The sequence below is a fragment of the Parasteatoda tepidariorum genome, chromosome 2 (assembly GCF_982258835.1).
Source record: "Parasteatoda tepidariorum strain Cologne lab strain chromosome 2, Ptep-v5.0, whole genome shotgun sequence".
Classification (NCBI taxonomy): Eukaryota; Metazoa; Arthropoda; class Arachnida; order Araneae; family Theridiidae; genus Parasteatoda; species Parasteatoda tepidariorum.
The window spans coordinates 104,073,570-104,096,159 of record NC_141756.1 but is presented as its reverse complement, the minus strand read 5'-3'; the positions used below and the strand labels follow the sequence as shown (position 1 = coordinate 104,096,159).

At 33.0% G+C, this 22,590-nt stretch overlaps 1 protein-coding gene across 4 annotated transcripts in view; it reads right to left on the bottom strand.

The window, feature by feature from the left end:
• Positions 1-7,862: 7,862 nt before the first annotated feature.
• Positions 7,863-22,590, bottom strand: part of LOC147815969 (eukaryotic translation initiation factor 4 gamma 3-like) — a 57,099-nt gene continuing 42,371 nt past the window's right edge. For 2 of the 4 annotated variants that reach the window (XM_087157931.1, XM_087157930.1), the window contains 7 exons: positions 20,720-20,892; positions 16,027-16,231; positions 13,022-13,120; positions 12,808-12,939; positions 11,590-11,665; positions 11,365-11,511; positions 7,863-8,922 (listed from right to left, as the gene is read on the bottom strand). In XM_087157931.1, coding sequence (XP_087014057.1) covers positions 8,735-8,922; positions 11,365-11,511; positions 11,590-11,665; positions 12,808-12,939; positions 13,022-13,120; positions 16,027-16,231; positions 20,720-20,892 — 1,020 coding nt within the window. In that variant the 3' untranslated portion in view covers positions 7,863-8,734. The remainder of the gene's footprint in view (positions 8,923-11,364; positions 11,512-11,589; positions 11,666-12,807; positions 12,940-13,021; positions 13,121-16,026; positions 16,232-20,719; positions 20,893-22,590) is intronic. The other 2 variants (XM_087157933.1, XM_087157932.1) reach the window with 1 other exon arrangement.

Genomic DNA, 22,590 nt, shown 5'->3' with positions numbered 1-22,590 from the left:
AATATTTTCTCGTTGGTGATGAGCAAAGACTATCCTTAACTACACTGAGACATAAACATTTTGACTGAGTTATAATATTTTTAGAGCATTTGATTTCATTTTCACCTTGAACAACAATTCTTTTATCAAAATCTATTTTAATATTAAATACGTACATGTCAGGTAGTGATAGCAAACAATAATTCAAATTCGTATTAATACTATACATTTTAATTTTATTTGTCAATTTACCGATACAAACATCTATTTCAATTAAATCAAAATCATGAATTGTGCCTTGTGTTTGTTGCAATGGCACCTTATCTCTTTCTTCAATTTTTCTATAGTTAATATTTTTTAATAATTTTGAGGGAACAATTGATATTGTTCCTCCAGTATCACAAAGGGCCGGAATTTCAATTTTTGTGCCATCACTTCCCGACATAATCATATCACAAAAATATAAAGATTTTAATTGTCATTGATCATTAATACCATTTTCAACACCATTTCCAACATTTTTGTTACCTTTGTTTTGAGAAGACTTATCATTATAATTTTCACTCTTTTTGTCATATTTGTTTCGGGAAGATTTATCAGAAACAGTGCCGTGGTGAGTTTTTTCAGTTGATCGTTTCATTTCATTACTATTATATTTAGACTGATTACTATACTGATTGAAACCAGCTCTATATGGGTAATTATAATTTCGTCCCATATAATGCTGTTGATCAGTCTGGTATCTGAACTGTCCGGGACCACTCTGATAATTATTTGAAAAATTTCTTTTTACTTGTGGTGCATTATTTGCAGCGCGTCTCTGCAAAGTAGGAGAAAATTGTTTCGGTTTAGTGTCTGTCTGTTTATTCATACCGATTCTTAAAGATTCAAATTCATCTAGTTTTTCTGCCAAATTTAAAGAACTATTCATAGAATTCCATGTATCAAGAAAATGTTGCTTTACTTCATTTGGTACTCTAGTTTTGATTTGGTTAGCAATAATTAATTCCTTCAATTCTTCAAATGATTCTATCTTAAGCTCAGCTAGCCAATCATTAAAATAAGCAGATATTTCATTGCAAAAATCGCGCCAAGAACCCTGAGATTTTTTATGAGTTGAAAAGAATTTAAATTTTAATTGCTCTGGATTAAGTTTATACCTTTTTAATAATAAGGTTTTTATATGTGAATAATCATGAGCCAATTCACCCGGTTCCCGTGTTAGTTGGTTAACAATATCATGGGGTAACATATTCAATAAATAAACAACATATTCGGTTTCGGGAATATTAGCCAATTTGGCCTTAGTTTCGAAATTTTTTAAATACCAAAATATCTCATCTTTATGGGGGTCAAACGGTTGTGACAATCTCATTAAAGAAATGTTTACATTAGATGAATTTACACTTGAACGTGTTTCCTTATCATTACTTTGAAAAGTTAGTTTATAAAGTTCAAGTTCTTGATTTTTAGCCTTTAAAATTTGTAATTCTTGCATTTCTTTCTTTTCTTCTAGCATACGACTTACAATTTCTTTGGTTAACCCCTCATTGTAATTCTCATCTGATATTATTTTTTTCCTGATTTCGGAAACTGGTTCGGTATCACTTACTAATATTCCTAACTCATCTGCCAAAACAATTAAATCAGCTTTTACTAGTTTACCTAAATAGGATATATCTTTGTCATTATTTTCTAGACTTAAAACCTTTTCTCTTAAAAGTTGTAATTCTGATTTCTCCCGTTTTTCTTCTAAAATTCTATTAACTATTTCTTTAGTTATAGATTCGTCATAATTTTCTTGCGTTACAATTTTATTTCTTATCTCTGGAACTGTGTTATTTTCATTTACATCTAATTCTAATTCATTCGCTAAAATTATCAGTTCCGATTTAACTAATTTCCATAAATATGCCATTTTTCACAACAATAATTATCAATAACTTAAAAATAAGATACTTAATTTTGCAATAAGAGAAATGAAAATGAAAATCAATTGAAAATAAAAATCAAAGTATTACATTTTCAAAATACCAACACACTCTATATACTTTTTAAAATTGCAACACACTCCATAATAAAATATAATTTCTATTTATAACTATCTTCAGTATTGTAATAAAACTATTATTTGTAATACACTTAATTCAACAAAATTATTTTCAAAACTTACCGATCTTCATCTGTTCAACAACGCGAGCGCACAGTAAACAGTCCCTTTCCTCCTTCACTCTTCAATATTTTCTCCTGCGAGAGTCAGTCTTTCTCTTATGGCGCATCAAGAACAGGGGCGGCGAAAATCACTTAGCGAGCATACAGGGAGGAAGTAAGGTCATCCCTCCTTCGGCGAAGTTCACCCTCAGATCTCTATAGGGGCGGCGAATTTCATCATCGGATCTCCATCGGGTTTCAGGGGGGCAAAAGGAACCTCCGACTTTCCGTCCCAAGCAGAGAAGGGGCCGATAACGGGAGTTCATCAAACCTTTCTTATTGCATCTCTCAATTCTAGTTAATTTCTTCAAAGCAAAAATTCTTTGCAATAATCTTTAAATTCGCTTGCCATTCCATTGGGTTCCGGGCAGAGAGAAATCCTGCCGGCTTTGATGTAGTGCTCCTCCTCTATTTTCCTCGTAAACTCTTTAGCCGTGGCTTTTCATTCATCATTATATTGCATTTTCTAGGAATTTGCAGTTATATTTTAATATTTTTAATATCCTTTACATAAGGATGACAACATAATGCATTTTCTATGCTTTTATTGAGATTAAGAATAAGGAATCTATTTACAAATTATATATACACGGAGCAGAGCTCCTGGATAGATGCTTACAGTTTCATTTCTAAAAGATAAGTGTACACTTTTTTACGTGTTACATATAATTTCCTTCATGTCATGTGACCCAAATAATCCAGACCATTTTTTATATCTTCTTTGTTAGGACCGGCGTTCTGTAACATCTGAAGAGCAGATGGAGATGAATTAATATCTCAACATAGTCTGATTTTCATGGGAATTTGGCTTCTTATTGTGCGGGGTGGATTCATTTTATAAATAAAGATTTCATCGCTATTCAACGGGACTAAATGTATGCGCGAAGAGCCAAGTTAAGTATGTGAAGACGAAATTTAATGTTCTCAGAGACCAGATAAGCTTATCTACAGATAGATATAATTCTGTTTGAGTTTAGTCTCAAAAGATCCTTTTAATTTTATTAAGCTAGTATTTTAGATACTATATATATATATATATATATATATATATATATATATATATATATATATATATATATATATATATATATATATATATATATATATATATATACAGTCAAACCCCGCTATAGTGAACCTTCAATGGACCGAAAGTTTGATTCACTATAACCGGGAGTTCACTATATCCGTTACTCAGGTAATTTAACGAATGGTTCCCAAACTGCTCCCTTTTATTACACATTATTCAAATAAATGACTAAAAAATATTATGTAGTAGCAAAAAATGTGTTATTTTTCATTACTCTTCGTCTTGCGTACAATAAGAAATTATTAATCTTTAGCTGATGAGCAATCCTCAACATCAGATATGGAAACACTTCCCGACTATCAGATAATTTTTTCTGAATTTCTGTTATTCCGCTTTTTAAACCTGTCTAACCTTCCATTCGAGCACATAAAAGTAGTATCATAAAATCGCTTAGCAAATTCATCGACATTTTTCCAGATACTGGAAGATTGCAGCTTCTTCGCTTGGTGAACCACTTCAGTAATGCTTCTTCATCATCCTTGTGATCTGCTTTTCTCAACTTTTTTCTGCCATCTAATTTTTTTCATGAACAGAAATTATTAATTGTCAATTTTTCCATACGTTACAAACTGCAGCTTTGGATAGTTTATATTCCCTGCAAATATCAGCCTGATTGCATCCATTTTCAATTTTTCTGATTACGTCCATTATATCTTCAATAGAGAACGTTTTACGTTTACTGCTCACCGTAGTTAAATTTGAGACACTTGTTTGCAGGATTTTTTTTAACTGAACTAAGAGCAAAAAGGAGTTGAAATGAGGGCCTTATCAAAATATATTAGTGTCCAACCAACCCTTTGACCAATAATGAATAATTGCTCATTCCCTCTGACAGAAAATGCATATTGATCCCACTGAGACCTTACAGGTACATCATCTGCCTGAGTTGGAAACATCTGCTTGGTTTGTTTAGGGATGGGAAAGTGAAATAAAAGAAGCAAACAAGAAAAAATGCTTATCGCTACATTCCCTTCTATAGATGGTTTTAAAAATCGGTATATGTATTAATTTTGTAGTAGAAATTTCAAAATTATTACAAAAAAAAATGAAAAAAAGAAATCATCCGAAGACAGAAAAAAGTTCATTATATCCAACTTCCTCACGTTTTTGGTTCACTATATCCACAAAAAATAACATTATACGTGTATAGCAAGGCACGGGACTGAACATTTCGTTCACTATATCCGGGAGTTCACTATAGCGGGGTTTGACTGTATATATATATATATAAATATGTATATATTATATTATTATTATTTTTCGATTGGCAGGCACTGAACTTAATTCGTTTTGCCTCAGAAGACGCCAGAGATGTTACTCATTTTGCGTTACCCAGTGGGCACCTGCGAACCAAAGTCACGGAGGCGAGTAACATTGCCCACGCCACACTGCCACAAACCCGTTCATAGGGTAGGCCACGTTCACACACAGCAGAGGACAACAACACAAGAGAGAGAAACATCCATGCTCAGAGCGGGATTCGAACCCCCGGGCATTGGATTCGCAGTCAGGAGCGCTACCTGTGGCCGACTATATATATATATATATATATATATATATATATATATATATATATATAGTCGGCCACAGGTATATATATATATATATATATATATATATATATATATATATATATATATATATATATATATATATATATATATATATATATATATTGGTCAAAATAGTTCAAAAGCAAGAATTTTCAAACGAATATCAACAGCTAAAAAATAACAAACCAGTTTCTTCGAGTAGTAAGATACTCTCCATGAATCCGTTTTTTGGATGAAGAAGGCCTTATCTGTGTTGGCGATAGGTTAGGAAATACACAATTATCGAATGACAAAAAACATCCTATTCTCGTACCGAAAAATCATCACTTAACTGATCTAATTATAATTTACTATCATGAATCCTTCTTCCATGCTGGAACACTTTTTCTATTATTTGTAAAGAATTTTGGATAATAAATGCTAGATCAGTTATAAAAAAGCAAATCTGGAAATGCATAAAATGCTTTTGATTAAAAGAAAAAATCGCGACACAGATAATGGCTCAGTTACCACCTTCAAGAGTAACGTCTTCTAGAGTATTTTCCAAGACCGGCCTGGATTATGCAGGGCCATTTTTTGTGAAACCGCGATCTGGACGTGGAGTCAGATCAATTAAAATATACATTTGCATTTTTGTGTGTTCCGCAATAAAAGCAGTGCACAACGAAGTTGTGGGAAATTTATCCGCTAAATCTTTTATTGCTGCTCTAAAAAGATTTGTTGCGCGAAGAGGAAAACCAAATGAATTATTTTCAGACTGTGGTTCAAATTTTTGTTGCTGCAAATAAGGAAACTAATCAAGTGGTTAAATCTCTTCAAAAAGAAGAATCCATCTATCAGTATTTTGCCGATGAACAAATTAAATGACACTTTAACCCACCTTCGACACCTCACTTTGGAGGAATTTGGAAAGTTGCTGTGAAATCCACAAAATCGCATTTGAAAAGAACAATTGGTGATCATAAATTGACACTTGAAGAGTTTTTAACTCTTATTGCACAACTCGAATCCTGCTTGAACTCTCGTCCTTTGTGTCCTGTGTCGGATGATCCCTTTGAACGCTAAGGTAAGAGTTGTCAGTGTCAAAACTGAGACTGGAACTTATAAAAGACCAATTCACAAACTGTCAGTTTTATCTATTGACTGATTAACTCTCTTTATTTTAGACTTTTCTTTTTGTTTTGTGTTATAGTTATCCGGTTTATATCAAGGAATCTATACATCTGTTTATATTTTTAATTTCATGTATCTTGTATTAGTTTTCTGTAACTATCTTTTATTAGATGCATATAGTTTAATTTTATTTTTGTCAAATTATGTGTAAATTTTCAAACTATGTTTCAAGGTGGCCGGTGGCCCGGTACGTTGAAGCCCGGTATGTTGAGTAGCGCCACCTACATTTATTAAAACAATAAAAGTTACTTCTTAGTTGGTTTCATTGCGTCTACAGAGACAGTCCAATGCGCTGCTAAAAATAAACGCATTAATTATTAATCCGCAATTTATTCTTTTTGTTGTCATTTATCTGAAAATCCGATCAACAATATCTCGTAATACGAGCCACGCAAACCTGCAAACTCAAATCAAAGACAAAATATTAATACAGGTAAATTCGACTATCGATGTTTGATATTAAAGTCGCGGGATATGAATCGCGATATTAACAGATTCTGGTGCGGTTTCAAATGTTGAAATTGACGCCTTTATCAAATTAACGGCGGAATAATATTTATGGAAGCGTCTAGTTAACACGATTTACCGAAAGTTTCAAATAAATTTTAATCGGTGGAACTTTCGTTGAATTATAAATTTTGAACAGTGGACTTCCGCGAATCAATGGTCCTTAGATACGCGGAATTTGTGAAAAATCACATGCCCCGTTCCTAGTTTTTAGACCTGGAAAGATGATACAAAAAAAAACCCTGAAATTCCGGTGTACATCCGGAATACAACCACGCCTGCTTTTAGATAACATCTACTCGTGGATGAACTACAAAAAATCAATATTTTACTACAAAGAAACTGAAATAAGTTTTTTTTTCTTCTTTTGCCCAAATTAAAACATAACACTAAGAAAATAAGCAAACACAATTAAAAATTCTCAAGTTTTCAGAATTATTTTTAGCAATACAAAATTTTCATTTTTCAGTCTACGTATAAAACATTATGTATATATATATATATATATATATATATATATATATATATATATATATATATATATATATATATATATATATATATATATATATATATATATATATATATATATATCCTGCACTTCTTACATGGAATACATTATACAGCAAGAGACATGCGAAAACAGTCGCTCCTGGATTATACTAATAGAAAAGGAGGTGAAAAGGCTCAATCGTCGCATACCTTGTAACCCTACTTATTAACGAAAATCATTTAATGCTTCCTAATATGGAAGTGAAGGAGGGAAGGCTTCTAAAAATAACTCCTTTGAAATATAAATCTAATTATAATTCAATGGTATGTTTTCAGCCTTGAGTTCCAAAATAGAATATCTTTACATCTATTCTTTACCAAAGACATTTTATGAAAAGAGTTTTAATGCTTTTATTAATACAAAAGTATTTATAATTTTTGTATTATATATATATATATATATATATATATATATATATATATATATATATATATATATATATATATATATATATATTGCTGCTATTTCTCAATACATACTGCAGAAAGTTAAAAATGATCTGGCTTTCTACAGACGAAAAAAATTTTTTTTGTTGTATTCTCTAGTTGGATTGAATTTATAATAAATATGTCACAGAAGTACTTACATAAACTTTTAATCTAATGTCATATCCAGAAAGAAAATACTCTGCACAAAACTGCGGCTACTTAATTTACAATCCTTTTTTTTTTTTTTTTTTTTTTTTAAAAAATTTGATATCACAATATGAAGTAGAAATACAATTGACATAGTAGTCTGAAATTAAATTATTTGTGGTATATATCTCAGCTTCTCATTATTTCATCGTGGCAGTATGCTGTTAAGTATGTGATTATACACTTTTTTATTTCGTTTTAAAAAAAATTACATTAACCACCAGTAGGAACAGTACTGCTTCTATGTATTCTTATCTTTTACAAAGTTTATTTCATTTTCAGCATAAAAACAGTATCAAAATTCGAGATCGGCAAATAGACTTAACAGTTTGGACAAAAAGAATGCCAGGTAACAAATTTAAGAGTTTAAATAATATGGTTGACCCAAACCCCCCTCTATGCCTCTACAGAAATAAACAGATACTTAACTTGAGCAAAATGGCCGAAAAAAATAATTAAAGGCATAACCTTGAGACAACATGCACAATTTTAAGAAAAATTAAAAATTCACAAATTAGCCTATTTAATGGCAGGTATGTACAATGTGTCATTTTACATAATTTAAAGAAAACTAAAATCTTTTCATGTCTTAAAAATAACCGGGTCTTTCTTTTTCAGTGGTTCTCATCATTTATTACGGATCAAAACCAATGAAACGGCCGACACGGCTTTTTAAGAAGAAAGTCACGTGACCATCCCAGCATCAGAAGCAATTGTTCACATTAAATATAAATAAACAAGATAAAACTTGCACCCTTTTAAACACATGCACAAGTCAATCATTCAATAACAAAAGGAATATTTTTCTTTTTATAAGATGCACCAGACGCTGCAAATGTTTCTTTAATTTACAAAACGGGGGATAACTTTGTTTAAATTGCACAGACAATTCATTTTTCCTACAGTAAACTCGGAATAGAGATCCAACTGATTCCTTAGTCGCATCAGGATTCATTACATAAGTTTGCGTCATACACAAAATAACTGCTTTCGAGTCTTTATCTAAGTAAAATAATTTAGAGCATAAGAATCGTCATTCATCAGTCACAGAATCACCAGAATCTGTTTCCTTTAGCCAAGTGAAAAAGGATTTGACAGAATGTAATGCTACGCCTTTGCCTTCCACTTCGTTTATGTCATCACTTTGTTCCCAGTTTTTAAACGATTCTTCGGTGATAACATCATCGTCGTAGAGGATGTCGAAAATCTGTCTTAGAATTCCTAAAATATAAGAAAAAATTGCTTCATTAGCAAGGATTGTAAAATATAAATTCCTTCAACAAAATAAAAATTTAAATAACATATTTGTCAAAGACTATGATTTCCACATAAAAAAATGAACAAAATAGTTGCCTAAATAAGAAAATTTTTTCAATTATATGACTTAAAATTTTATTAAATGGCTTAATTGTCATATACCATGATCTATTTAGTCAAGTTGTTAGAAAATATGATAATTTTTATATAAACGTTAGTGCTAGCATTAAATTAAATATTTTTAATTACTAGAATATATTTTAGTATATTAGAGAAAAAAAGACTTTTTCGTTGAAAAAGCATACTTTTTCTAAAAAAAATTCAGATTAACCAATAATTGATTTAGAAAAAAAAAAGAAAAAAGAATATATATATATATATATATATATATATATATATATATATATATATATATATATATATATATATATATATATATATATATATATATATATATATATATTATTTTCTTTTTTCTAAATCAATTATTTGTTAATCTGAAATTAATCTGAAATTGGTTAATCTTTAAAATTTTTTTTATTTTTAAAATCATGCAGAATTTCATAGCAATAACCGCAGAAAAGGCGATTGAGAAAAAAAATAGATTTACAATGGAATCTGTGCAAATTAAGCGCATTAAAAAGCGATGACTGAAATTTGCAATTAAACATTTTTTTATTTTTGAAAAAAAAAAAAAAAATTCTGTTCAGAAGCTACTGTGGGCCGCAGGTTGTCAACCCAATTTATGCTAAAAAAAATTTAAAATTCTCCCAATAGTCTCCTTTTCCTGAAAATAGTTTTTTTTTTTTTTTTTTTGACCTTTTCAGGCAATAAAAGTTGCCAGCCGCCTCAGGCTGAAAATAGTTGCAAATAGCCCTATTTTAGTCACCTGTGACAACCCTATAACAATGCTTTTATTTCATAGGAAGAAAGTATCAAGCAGCGTTCCCCCATAATAAAAATACCCGACTGCATACAGGAAAATGTCAACAAAATAAGAGACTATATTTATGCTATAGAATTTTTCATCTCTGGGTCTTGCCACACATAAATTGTCACCACAATTGCTATTAAAACCTCAAGATATGCAGAAAGGCATCAAAGAAAGCGTCATGGAATTTTCGAAAGGCAAACTGGAAAGGTTTTTCTCTCATTTTGAATGAAAAGTTTCAATGAACTTTCGGTCCATCTATCCATATTTATTAAAAAAATTTGACAAATGTATCACCCATTCTCCCCAGAGAAATATTCCAAGAGGAAAACTCAAGATGGTATATAAGTGATTTTGGACTGCTAAACTCTAAGGGATATCAAAGCAAAATCTGATCGTCTTATACGAAAAGCTGAGTTAATGGGAAGAACTATAATAATGTTGTTGTTGTTGTTAATTTACGTCGCACTAGAGCTGTACTTACGTCGCACTAGCGACGGTCTGGGAAACATCCCGGAGGACTATAATAATGTTGTCGTATGGCATAAGACAGTAAAGTAGTATCGTTAAAAGAAAAAAACCCTTGGAAAAAACTGCACCTACTCGTTCAATGTCGCTACTCATTGGTATAAAACTCTTGAGTTTTCTCCATGAGGAAAAGGCCATTCTGATGTAAAAAAAACTGAGGCAGACATAATTTTTGAACTGATTATCGACAATCTTTTCAACTTAAAAACGCAAAATGTATCCCCGAACGACATATGTTGAAAGTTTTCACCAATGGACTTTACTTCCCTGATCAGCCAAATGCCTGTGCAAAAGCACACCTGCCAACAGGGGAGAAATAAAATAACAAAGATTTTATTAGGGACATTTTTAGGCTACAAGTTCAGTTTTGATACATCATGCAAGTCAGAAAGAGAAATTCAAAATTGGAAATATAAGCTCTTACATATAGCAAAGTAAGAAATATGTATATAAATTTTAATCTAAAGATTTTTTTAAACGATTATTAATAATTACTCAAACTGTAAACACTCAACATGCTGCAGTACTGGCAATAGCACCATACTATCTGTTGAGGAATAAGAGATGTATTTTTGCCACCAGCGGATATTTTACCGTCGTTTTTATTTTATTATAGAGTTTCTTCAAATGTGGAGAAGTTTAAGAATATACAGCTAAACAGGAGACAGTCATAAAATACAGGAGTCTTCGTTAAAAAACAGGAGACTTGGGAAGCATGGCAGAGAAATATTTCAACGTAAAAATATCAAACGATATGTTATTCAATAATCAAAGTTAGATTTAAACTAAATTGAAAAAAAAATGCATAACATAATAATTTGTAATATACAAAATCTTGCGAGGCAAAGTTTTCGTAGTCTCTTATGAAGTTTTTATAAAACTTTAGAGACTATGAGATTACAAGATATATGTCATAAAATCGCCATGTAAGTGGATGAATGAATTACCTTTAGGTTGATTTAGTTGATTCAATAGTGACTGAACAGCATATAAAGCTTGAAGTTCTAGATTTTCATTATGATCTATGTACCGTGTTAGTATAGATATCCTTTTTCTCAATTTCGTAACATCTAATTCACACCCAGAAGTAGTATCTAAAATTTTTTTTTTTAAAATCAAGTTTTCAAAAAGAAAATTAGAATAGAAGGGGCATGTATAGTAAAAATAAATACCTTTTATGGCATTTTCATGCACAGCAGACACCAAGGCACGGATAAATTTAGGTTCTGTACATTCAGATACATTGACCTGCAAAAAATTAAACCATTTGAGCACAGATTTATAAGAGGGAAATAAAAAGCAGAAAAAGTCAGTCAAGAAAGGATGAACAGAGCTTGATTATCGGAAAAAATAGTGTAACATTAAAATAGAGTGCATAATAAAAATCAATAGAAAGCATAAATAATTTAAAGAAACAAATAAATACTGAAAAATAAATGAGTACATGAAAATGCATTTTTTTGGTATTAGGTAGTCAAAGTCAAGCAAATGATTTAATAAAGAAACCAATTTGCTTGATAGAAATTTTTGAAAGTACTTTTAATCTTATTTATCAGATATTGTAACACTTTTTCTTCAGTCAAAAAAAACAAAGAAAAAACAAACAAAAAAAAAACAGACAGTTCTGATGGAAAAACTGGAGAAACATGGCTAATTTCGGAATCAAGTTATTTAAAATTATAGCACATATTTTTGAAGGTCTTGTAAACATTTGCAATTTTCTAAACCAAAAGCAAAACATACATACACAAAATAAAATTTTTCAAAGAAAATTTAAAAAACATTTCAAATATATTTGGGCATTTCCAAAAACAGTGATCATTTTTATGCCATGAGAATATTTATAAAACTATGAAAATATCACCAAAATTTAAATTAGTTAATTGTTTAAATATAAGAAAACCTTTTAATTTTTAGTTTTCAATATTATATGTTAAAACATTAAAGTTCTCATTTGAATAGATTTCTACACTTTAATACTATCAATGATTTTCAATGAAAATGCACATTTTATGTTAACAAACTTCATATTCATAATTTAATAAAACTAACTAATACAAGGGTCCCCCCCTTCTAAAAAAATGAAATGTTATTTAGAAGGTTGCAAAATATATAAAGCTATTTATTTCACCTTTCTCTTGCAATTAAAAAAGACCCGATTAAAAATTGTATTAATTAATGAATAGTCAATATTGTTCCGCTACACTTCACTGCTTTTTTGTTGTTATTATTCAAAAAGTTAATTATATTAAGCAACATATCACAAAGAATAAACAATATACATGTATAAATTAACAAATAATATTTAGCTGGACTTATTTCTTCCTTTACACATTATGAATCTTTTATTGTCTTATTTTAAAATTAAAAAACAAAATACATCAACTTACATCTATCCAATAAAATATTTCTTCACTTTCGTCAGTTTTTTCAAGCAAATCAAGGAGATTCTTTCTAATCTCTTCAATTGACATTGACGTGGTAGGCTTTACTTTAGTAGGACAAATCGTGAATTCCAATTTCTAAAAGAAAGTAATAAATCATAACTATACAATTTCAAAATGTTTCTTTTGACACTTGTTTATTAAAACCAACACTACGTACATGCTTTAGAATAAATTCATCTACTTTAGCATCATCTCCTAAAAAGTCCGTCCACTGTAGCTTAGATTCCCGCCAGAGCTGTCCAAGTTTGATAGTTCCCTGATCAAAGAAATTTCAATGATTGATTAACCTAAAGCTAATTTGGGCACATTTCTTAAATCCAATTGAGAACAAATAGAAACAATTTCTTTAAGACAAAGCCACTGATTTATAAATTTTAGTTAACTTTCTTCATCCCAAGCTAACAAAGTATTCATCACTACAATAAAACCTCAAGTGACCATTGGGAAGCCTATTTTGGATAACCAAATTTAATTGTTGTAGCAATTTGCAGTTGCTAAAAATCTAGTAAATTTAGCTGAAGTGTGAGAGTGAAAATAAATGACAGACTTTCTCACTTTCAGGAATTCTGAAACAAAATGCGCCAACCACAAAACATATCAGATACTGTAATATTCAAGGGAGCCGGCAGAATAATATAAAAGGGGGTGCAACCCTCTAACAAACTACCCCCCCCCCCCAAAAATTTTTTTTTTTAAAAAATACCCTGTTATTACATATACTTTCATCTGTTAATTTTTTACAAGGTACAAGATACATACTTGTACAAATTTTGCCACGAGAAACTGTATTGATGGCGCTGGCTTAGCTACTAACTTTGAAACACAAATAACTACAAACAGTAGTTTCGTATACTAACGTGTTTGTGCACGTTTAACTTTGGTATTTATTGTGCTGATGAAGTTTTACAGTTGTGAGAAGTCAGTTTGTGTTATACTCCTTTGTTAAAGTAAATAACTAATAAAAAATATAATATTATTTATATTTTATTAAATGAAATTTAAATATGTAGCTCAGATATCTGCCAAATAACATGGCCAACGGTATCTCACCCATTGTGCTTGTCCTGAAAGAGTGGATACCACTTCTGAAGAACGCACTAGATCTGCTCATCGGGAAGACTGATTGTGCAGCTCATAGGAAATAAATAAATAAATAAAAAAACAGATATCTGCCAAATTTGTGCATGCTCAGTGTGCATTAGAAAAGAATCAAAGATGACTCAGAATTCATTGAAAAATTTATAAACAGATTTGGACAGCAAACAAGACGATTACAATTCTTGTTTGATTAAACAATATTTTAATTGTTATGTTTCAACAATTACTTAAGTATTTGTTTTTGAATAAAAATATTTTCAATAAAATTTTTTTATAGCAAAATTGTTTTTCTGTATCTCTTTAATTGTTTGAAAAAAAAGCCAGGGGGGTGCAAGTGCACCCTCTTGCACCCCGCTGGCGGCGCCCTTGGTAATATTCCATATACCTAATAATTCACCCGTTGCGTAGTTATGAGGCCATATCTACACAAGATTCAAATGTGGCATGTGCATCTTAAATTTTGAAGTTTAATCATTATACCATTCTAGGAGCAACAATCCAGTCTTCACTTTGAAACTTATAACTGTTCATGTTTTATTCAATAATAAAGTAGATTTCATATATCATCTTACCAAAGGAATGTTCTGAGCAATGCAGATTTCATATTGTAATATCAAAATTTTAAAAACCATATAAAATAGGTAGCAACAGCTAACTCAACCACCGAAACACAACATGGATTTAGAATGTACAAGGGGTGATCAAATGAAAAGGTACGAAACGACACGGTGGATACAAATGTAGACTTTTTTCAAAATATACACCATAGGCCTGAGCACAGCGATCCCACTGATGAACAAGCCGCAGGATTAATTGTTCCCAGAATTCCTGTGGTCGTGACGAGACCCAGTCCTTCACAGCATCCTTGAGTATGTCGTCCGAGTTGAAGAGCTTCCCTTTCAGGTGTTTCTTCAGTGGATCAAACACATGGAAATCTCAGGGCGACTATTCCGGATTGTAGGGCGGATGGTCCAACGTCTCCCACTTGAACTTGGCCAGTTCCATGTGTGTGAGTCTGGAGACGTGTGGAAGCGCGTTATCATGGAGCAGAACCACACCCTCCGTGAGCAGCCCCGGTCTTTTGTTCCTGATGGACCTGCGTAGGCGTCAGAGTGTCTCACAGTACACATTAGAGTTAATGGTTTTTCTGTGCTCGAAGAAATCGGATAACACCTCGCTGCTCCTCAATCGTCGAATTTTGCAACGCGAACGCCATCCAGTCCTCATACGGACGACCGCATCATTTGGAAGCCGCTTTTGATAAGAGCCTCTGCTCTCTCCTGCTCATGCGGGCACGCGCGCATGCTCCGATCCCAGTCAGAGACTCCAATCGCATCCCGAGATGTCTCGCTACGTTCTCCCAAAGCGGAATATGCAAATATTTAACTGTTACGTTCTTACGTCGTTTCGTACCTTTTCATTTGATCACCCCTTATAATTCTTGTTTATCAAGAGTGCCTAGAGGTGATTACGTAACCCCTTCCCTGATTATCCCGAGTTAACTCGGGTATGTATATATTGCAAATATTTATTATCCCGAGAAAACTCGGGCGTAACAGGATCGTTTTGTTTTATCACGTTTTTACTCGTCCGGAAGAAGAAAAATAAAGTAATAATAATCTGTTGTGATTGGAAGTTTGCCAAGTTTTGTTTTGGGAGTTTTTTTTTTTGGATTATGGGACTGCACCCGTGTTTTGTGCGATTGTGTATACGATGGTTGTTGAATTTGCATAGAAAAAAAGAGTAAAAGAATTGCGTATCACTTCACTGGTGTTTGGAAAGTATCACTTTGTGTTGTTCCTTGTTTTATATAGTCAGTACTGAAAAATAATTTTTTTAAGAACAGAAAAAAAGAATATTTTGCTCACAGACATTTTTGTTAATTCTTTCGTCCTCGAGTCACTTTTTGCTTCTGTCTTACATCTGTCTGCGGACATTTTCGAAAGACGGAGACTTGCACTCGCGATGTGGAATTATCAACCGTAAAAAAATGGAAGAAAAAGACTTATTCTATATAAAACAGAGGGAAAAAAAAATTGGATAACAAGAAAACAAATTGCTAACTTTTCTTTCAGCTGCACAATGCAGGGTTGCTGATACCAACAGTCCAGCTGTCTGGGAAGGAATACAAGGTTTTAGGACATCTTTAAGAACATCTAGAGTAAATTTATTATCTTCTAGAATAGGCTCAAGGATCTCTCCAATGTACTCCCTTATCATGGGGAAATCTAGTGCGAACTCATCTATCGACTCCAACACAACTTTGAACCTAAGAAATAAAAAATTTATGAAACAGGGCACTGTAATTAATAAGGAAAAAGAAATTAGAAGAAGATAATTGGCCTAGGACAGTTTAAAGTTGAACACACCTTCAAACAGGGTTCATACAACAAAAATCAAAGGAGTCAAAGATTTTGAAGTTTTAACTGATAATATATGTTAAGTCCTTTAATATACACTCTATAACAAAAAAAAAATTGACGCACCAAGAAGGAGTTGTCCGATTGAAACGAAAATTGGTGGATAGGAAGACAATGTACAGAATAGTTAATAATTAAAATTTCAGAATAATTGGATAATTTATTGCAGAGTTACAGTAACAAGTTCAATAAGGTGTTGACCCGCCTCTAGCCTGGATACAAGCTGCCACATGGCGTGGCATAGACTGATAAAGTCCCGGATGGTCTCTTGCGGTATTTCCTGCCAAATTCGATCCAATTGTTGAACGAGGTCATCAACATTCCGTGTCAGATGCAATCGCCTTCCCATCATATCCCAGACATGCTTGATGGGAGAGAGATCTGGTGATCTGGCAGGCCAAGGAAGAGTTTGACAAGCTTGCCGACAGTTCATAGCAACACGTGCCGTATGTGGTCTGGCATTCTCCTGCTGAAAAACCAGCCCAGGGCGCTGCAAAAGGAACGGTAGCAAAACAGGTCTTAGGATGTCGTCGACGTACCGCTGTGCAGTAAGTGTACCTCTAATGACGACCAAAGGGGTCCGGCTGTCAAAGAAAATGGCACCCCAGACCATAATGTCTTGTTGAGGACCGGTGTGGCGTGCAATAGTGAAGGCAGGATCCCCCTCTGCCCTGTACGTCTCTAAACACGTCTTCGATGATCGTCAGGACACAGTTAGAAGCGGGATTCGTCACTAAAGACTATACTTCCCCTGTCGGCATCATTCCAGCCATATCTGTTCAAAGCATACGAAATTTCAAAGCAATCGGATGATTGCTTCTTGGTGCGTCGATTTTTTTGTTATAGAGTGTATATACACATAGCTGCCAACATGGATAGGAAAACATCCAGTAGATAACTGTTGAATGATGTACTAAATATTTTACACATAGGGAATTTTAAGGAGTCATAAAAATAGAAAAACTGCAATAATTTCCAGTTATGATTGACATTCAACACACGTGAAATGTTATGCATTATGTTTACTCATAATTTCGAATACTGATAGGCATTTAATTCCTCAAAGATAGTTACGATTTGTTTTAATTAATTTAAAAAGAGAGTTCTGAATAAAAAATAAACTGAACATTTTAGAACAAAGAAAGTTTTGAACTGATTTTTAATAAGTGAGGTTCACTTTATGTATAAGTAATACTTATTTAATTATTCAAGCAATAATCTGTGCAAAAAATCTATTTCAATAGGGATTTTTTTAGGAAACTTACTCAATTTTAGGGAATTTTCTAAAATGTACAAAAACCAGGAGAATTTTAGTAAACCAGTAGAAACTGGCAAAATTCAGTAGAGTTGGCAGTTATGCATATACAGCTATGCATATACATGTTTATATATTTTTTACGCCGTGGGAAATTTTATAAAAAATATTGTTCTATTCAAAGGAAAAAGAACTTTATATAAAATTTAAGCAAAGTTTTATTCTTAATTCTTAACATTTTATTACATGCATAAAACACACTGCTTAAGGAAAAAAAAGCGAAAAAATGTCATTACATCCCTTTCAAACTCAACTATGCAGCAAACAAAAATTAATTTATCATGGCCGTTTAAATATATAAAAATGAATAAATTTTTTTCTTAAATTTATGCAATTTTACTTTAATGTTCTTGTGGAATGAGTAGTTAACAACCATGCTAACCTTCATCTATGAAAAGGCACCCCAGCCTGAAATCGAGTTAACATGTCTAATATATACTAGTGAATTGGAATTCTATTTTAATAGTGGTAGATACACTACATACTGGACATACTGCATGGTTTTGAGCTACCATCAATTTTCTGATAAATTCCAAACTTAAACCATTTTTTTCTACGAATATGAAATTTTTGGCAGATATTGCAACAAATTGAATCATAGGTTTTAAAATGCCCACATTATAATGTACGTTGATTTCGAATTACGCATTTGAGGAGTCACTTTTTTACATGGTTTGTCAACGGCTATTTTTGCAGTTATTCCTGTTGTTGTTATTGTCGTTTGACAAGTGCAGAAAAGTATAAGTCAAATGGGACCGAAGGCATGGAGCACAGCCCTGGCCACATCTCCTACTTTTTCGGAATAAAGGGTGTCATAGCAACAGTTGAGGTCGATGTTGAAGAGGGTATTCCTAATTAGCTTGATTAATATTGAATTAATTTTGATTTTTAAGTACTACTTTGTCTTGTGGGGGGAATTTTGAATCTAGCATTTGAAGAATCATTTTTTGATGCACTCAATTTGGGCCACTTATGTTGTCTACTTGGTTTTGTCGATCACATTTTGCTTTAAACAGCTATTATTACAGATTTCCACTGATAGGAATACTGTTGCAGTTCGAAAATTTCAAATTTGGATAATCACTTTATAACAAACTTTTGTTCTGACAATCCCATATTAAACATTTAAAAATCCATGATTTTTCACACCGTGACTCGTAATCACCAAACTCTGGATCTTGTTACCGTGATTTCCAAGTTTTTGTTAATACGAGGGTTATTTCCGATCAAGGTCCGATTGGTCGCTAGAAGAAAATCACAGCCAGAATCAAGAAAATTTTATATGGAACAATGTTACAACATTAAGCTAATTTTCGACATAATCGTCGTTTCGATTCATACATTTGTCGTAGCGTGGTATCAAGTTTTAAATACATTCATCATAGAAAGCAGCCGTCTGTGTTTTCAGCCAATTCTGTGCGCTGGTTTGCAGTTCATTGTCTGAGGCAAAAGTTTGTCCTCCTAGCCAGCGTTTCATGTGAGCAAAGATATGAAAATCTGGGTGAGCCAAGTCAGGACTGTATGGTGGGTGATCAAAAACTTCCCATCCAAAACTCTGAAGGAGGATCGTTGTTGCAACTGCAGTGTGCGGCAGCGCATTATCATGAAGAAGGACACGACAATATTCCTCTTCTCTTGTTCTGAATTGCCCTTCAAAGACGTTGAATAGTCTTGCTGTACGAAGCTGTAGTGAGCCGTTGCTCCACGTGGCATAAATTCCACCAAGAGAACACCTTTACTGTCCCAGAACACTGTAGCCATACACTTTTTGGTGGAGAACGTGTGCTTGAACTTCACTGGTTTGCGACTGGGGGAGTAAGAATGCATCCACTGTTTGGATTTCTCTTTCATTTCTTCAGTTTTATAATGGACCCATGTCTCATCTCCTGTGACAATTTTGTCCAAAAACTCATCTCCGTCGTGATGATAGAGCTGGAGGAAGGTTAATGCGGCGCCCATTCGTTGAGTTTTGTGATGGTCAGACAGCATCTTGGGAATCCATCTCGCGCAGAGTTTGCGGTACTCGAGTCTTTCACTCACAATGATATAGAGAGCTGACCGAAAAGTTTCCGGAAGCAATTCACTCAACCCAGAAATTGAGAATCGATGATCTCCGCGAATCGCCTGATCCACGCGCTAAACAAGATTATCGGTTGACACTGATTTCCTTTCCTGGCTTCCTGCATCATGAACGTCTGTGCGTCCAGCATCAAAGTTCCTGTTCCATTCCCGCACTTTGCTATCACTCATGAACTCTTTACCGTTCACGTTACTCATTCGTATATGACTTTCGGCTGCATTGCTTCCTTCAGCATGTAGAAATTGAATGACTGAACGCAATTTACATTTGGCGGGAGACTCTATTTTTTGAAGCATGTTTATGTGCTCCATACGTACTAAAAATTGACAACCGCTAATCCGCACTTTCCCCTGTGAAACTATGGACACAGCGCAAGACGTCTGCGCACTGATCTAGCGGATTTTCCCTTAAGTTTTCTTTAGCGACCACTCGGACCTTGAAAAAAATAACCCTCATATAACAATGGAAAATGAATAAATATTGAAAGTCTGGTAAAAATCACTAACAGGTAGAATTTAGCAGAAAAGCGAAGGATTCTCTTCCTGTATTAGTTATAAAAAACTTAGCTTTACCATAATCTAAAGAGTTTTTAAGGGATATTTAGTAACTCGATATTTTGCAACTTTTGTAGTTTCAAGTACTTCTTAAGGAGTTTCAAAGGTATATAAAAACTGTGTGCACCTTGCCTTTAAAGGGAAATAGCTTGGTAAGTACTGAAAAGATGCATTTCAAAAAATAGCTAAAGGTAATTCTGTGCAAAAATTATTAAGATGCTTGACAATACTGTAAAAAATAGTTCATAAGCAAAGCATTAAAGTTTTAGCTTTAAAAACTTTTGATGCTCAACTTGATTATCAATAAAACAATATTTTTTTTAACCAAACCAGCTTAATAAACTCACTTTTCAAATTGAAAATTAATAAAAAAAAATTCTGAACCTACCCTTTTTTGTAATGGTCGAAGGTGATAATATTTTGTTTGACTAAGTTAAAAAGTAGTTGGCCAAGGGAATGGCGCGCTTGACTAGAGCGCTCTAGGACTTGGTTGATTGCAGCATTAATGAACAAATGGATTGTACTAGGAGAAGCAAGCTCCGTGATACACCTGATTGCTTCCTAAAAAAGTAAAAATAAAATTATTGATTTATAAATATATATTCTCAGAGATTAGAGGTTAGTAAGAGGGAAGGATCCGAATTCAAAATAAATTATATGCAAAGAGATAACTAATTTTTCGCCAAACACAAAAATTTAAAAAAAATGATGAATGTTTTTTTTACTGTATTGAGTAAAAGACATTTAACATCACTTTTCCATTTAATTTAATTATGAGAAAACTACCAATCAAAACTTGGAAAAATCCTTAACATTTAAATTGTTAGCGAAAATTCTTCCCTAATACATTCTTTCAGTTTTATAATGAAAAATTATAACTATAATCTAATATATATAATTCTCTTATGTGGCTCCCAAATTTTGGCTGTATTTCTTTTCCGCCGGTAGCAACGTTTGCTTTGTTTTGTTTACGTTTTGAAAACAAAGCATTCTGCCTTTTAATGATGTGTTTCTCATTAAGAATTAAGGATGGATTTAAGAAGAGCTGTGAAGTATTATTGCAATAACAATCGTTGAAGATTTTTTAGAGAAAGTGAAACTCCCGAGGAAGCCAGCTATCACCGTGCCAATCACGTAGAGGCGGACAGGTTGCGACGTGCAGCACGTGATCGTGGTATCGGCATTTGCGATATAGCGTCACTAAACGGAGCATGATTGCGGGTCGATGACTGAAACTTGCCAATATTGCTCTGCACGGTATTGGAAGAATGAGGAAAACTCTAGCAAACGTTATATGAAATGTTGCCATGGTGGTAAAGTACAGTTGCCAGATCTTGGAACTCCAAGATCTTCCGACCGGCAATTCATCGGACTCAAAAAATTATCGATCTCACATAAGGGAATACAATGCTGCTCTTGCTTTTGCTTCTATGAGAGCCCAAATAAAGGCCACTCCAGGAACTGGGCCATACTGTTTTCGAATCCATGGCCAGATCTACCGTATGGTGTCGCCACTTTATGCTGACAGGGAAAACAATTCAGGATACGGACAGTTATATATATATGACTTGAGCGAGGCTACAGAGAGAAGAATGGGAAGAAACGAAAAGTGTTTAGAAATTTTTATGGAAAAGTTGGATGATATATTGCGTCAAGTAAGTCCCTTTGCAGATTCTTTCACCAAGATACATCAAATTGTTCAAAGTAATCTAATAGTTCCCGTAAAGATGGTTTTTATGGAGGATGGCAACCTGGATTTGCGGAGATATAACAAACCTACAACCACAACTGAGGTTGCTGCTATTTTTGTTGGGGATGATGGGGAACCCCCTGCAAACCGAGACATAATTATCTATCCAACATGTCAATTGTGAGAAAGTTTGGTAGACCTGACCTATTTCTCACATTTACGTGCAACCCCAAGTGGTCAGAAATAAGTGATGCTGTAGGGAAAGGTCAGAAGATAGACCAGATGTTGTTGTCCGTGTGTTTAAAATAAAGTTATCTGAACTTTTAGAAGACATTTTAAAGCGAAACCTGTTTGGTGTTGTTGTAGCTTATATATTTGTGATAGAGTTCCAGAAACGGGGCTTACCACATGCTCATATATTGTTGACATTAGATGATAGATCGAAAATCCGCACAAAAGATGACATTGACAAATTTGTTTGAGCTGAATTGCCAAATCCTAATACTGAACAACGCCTGTATGATATCATAACAAATTGCATGATCCATGGGCGGTGTGCCCCTTTGAAT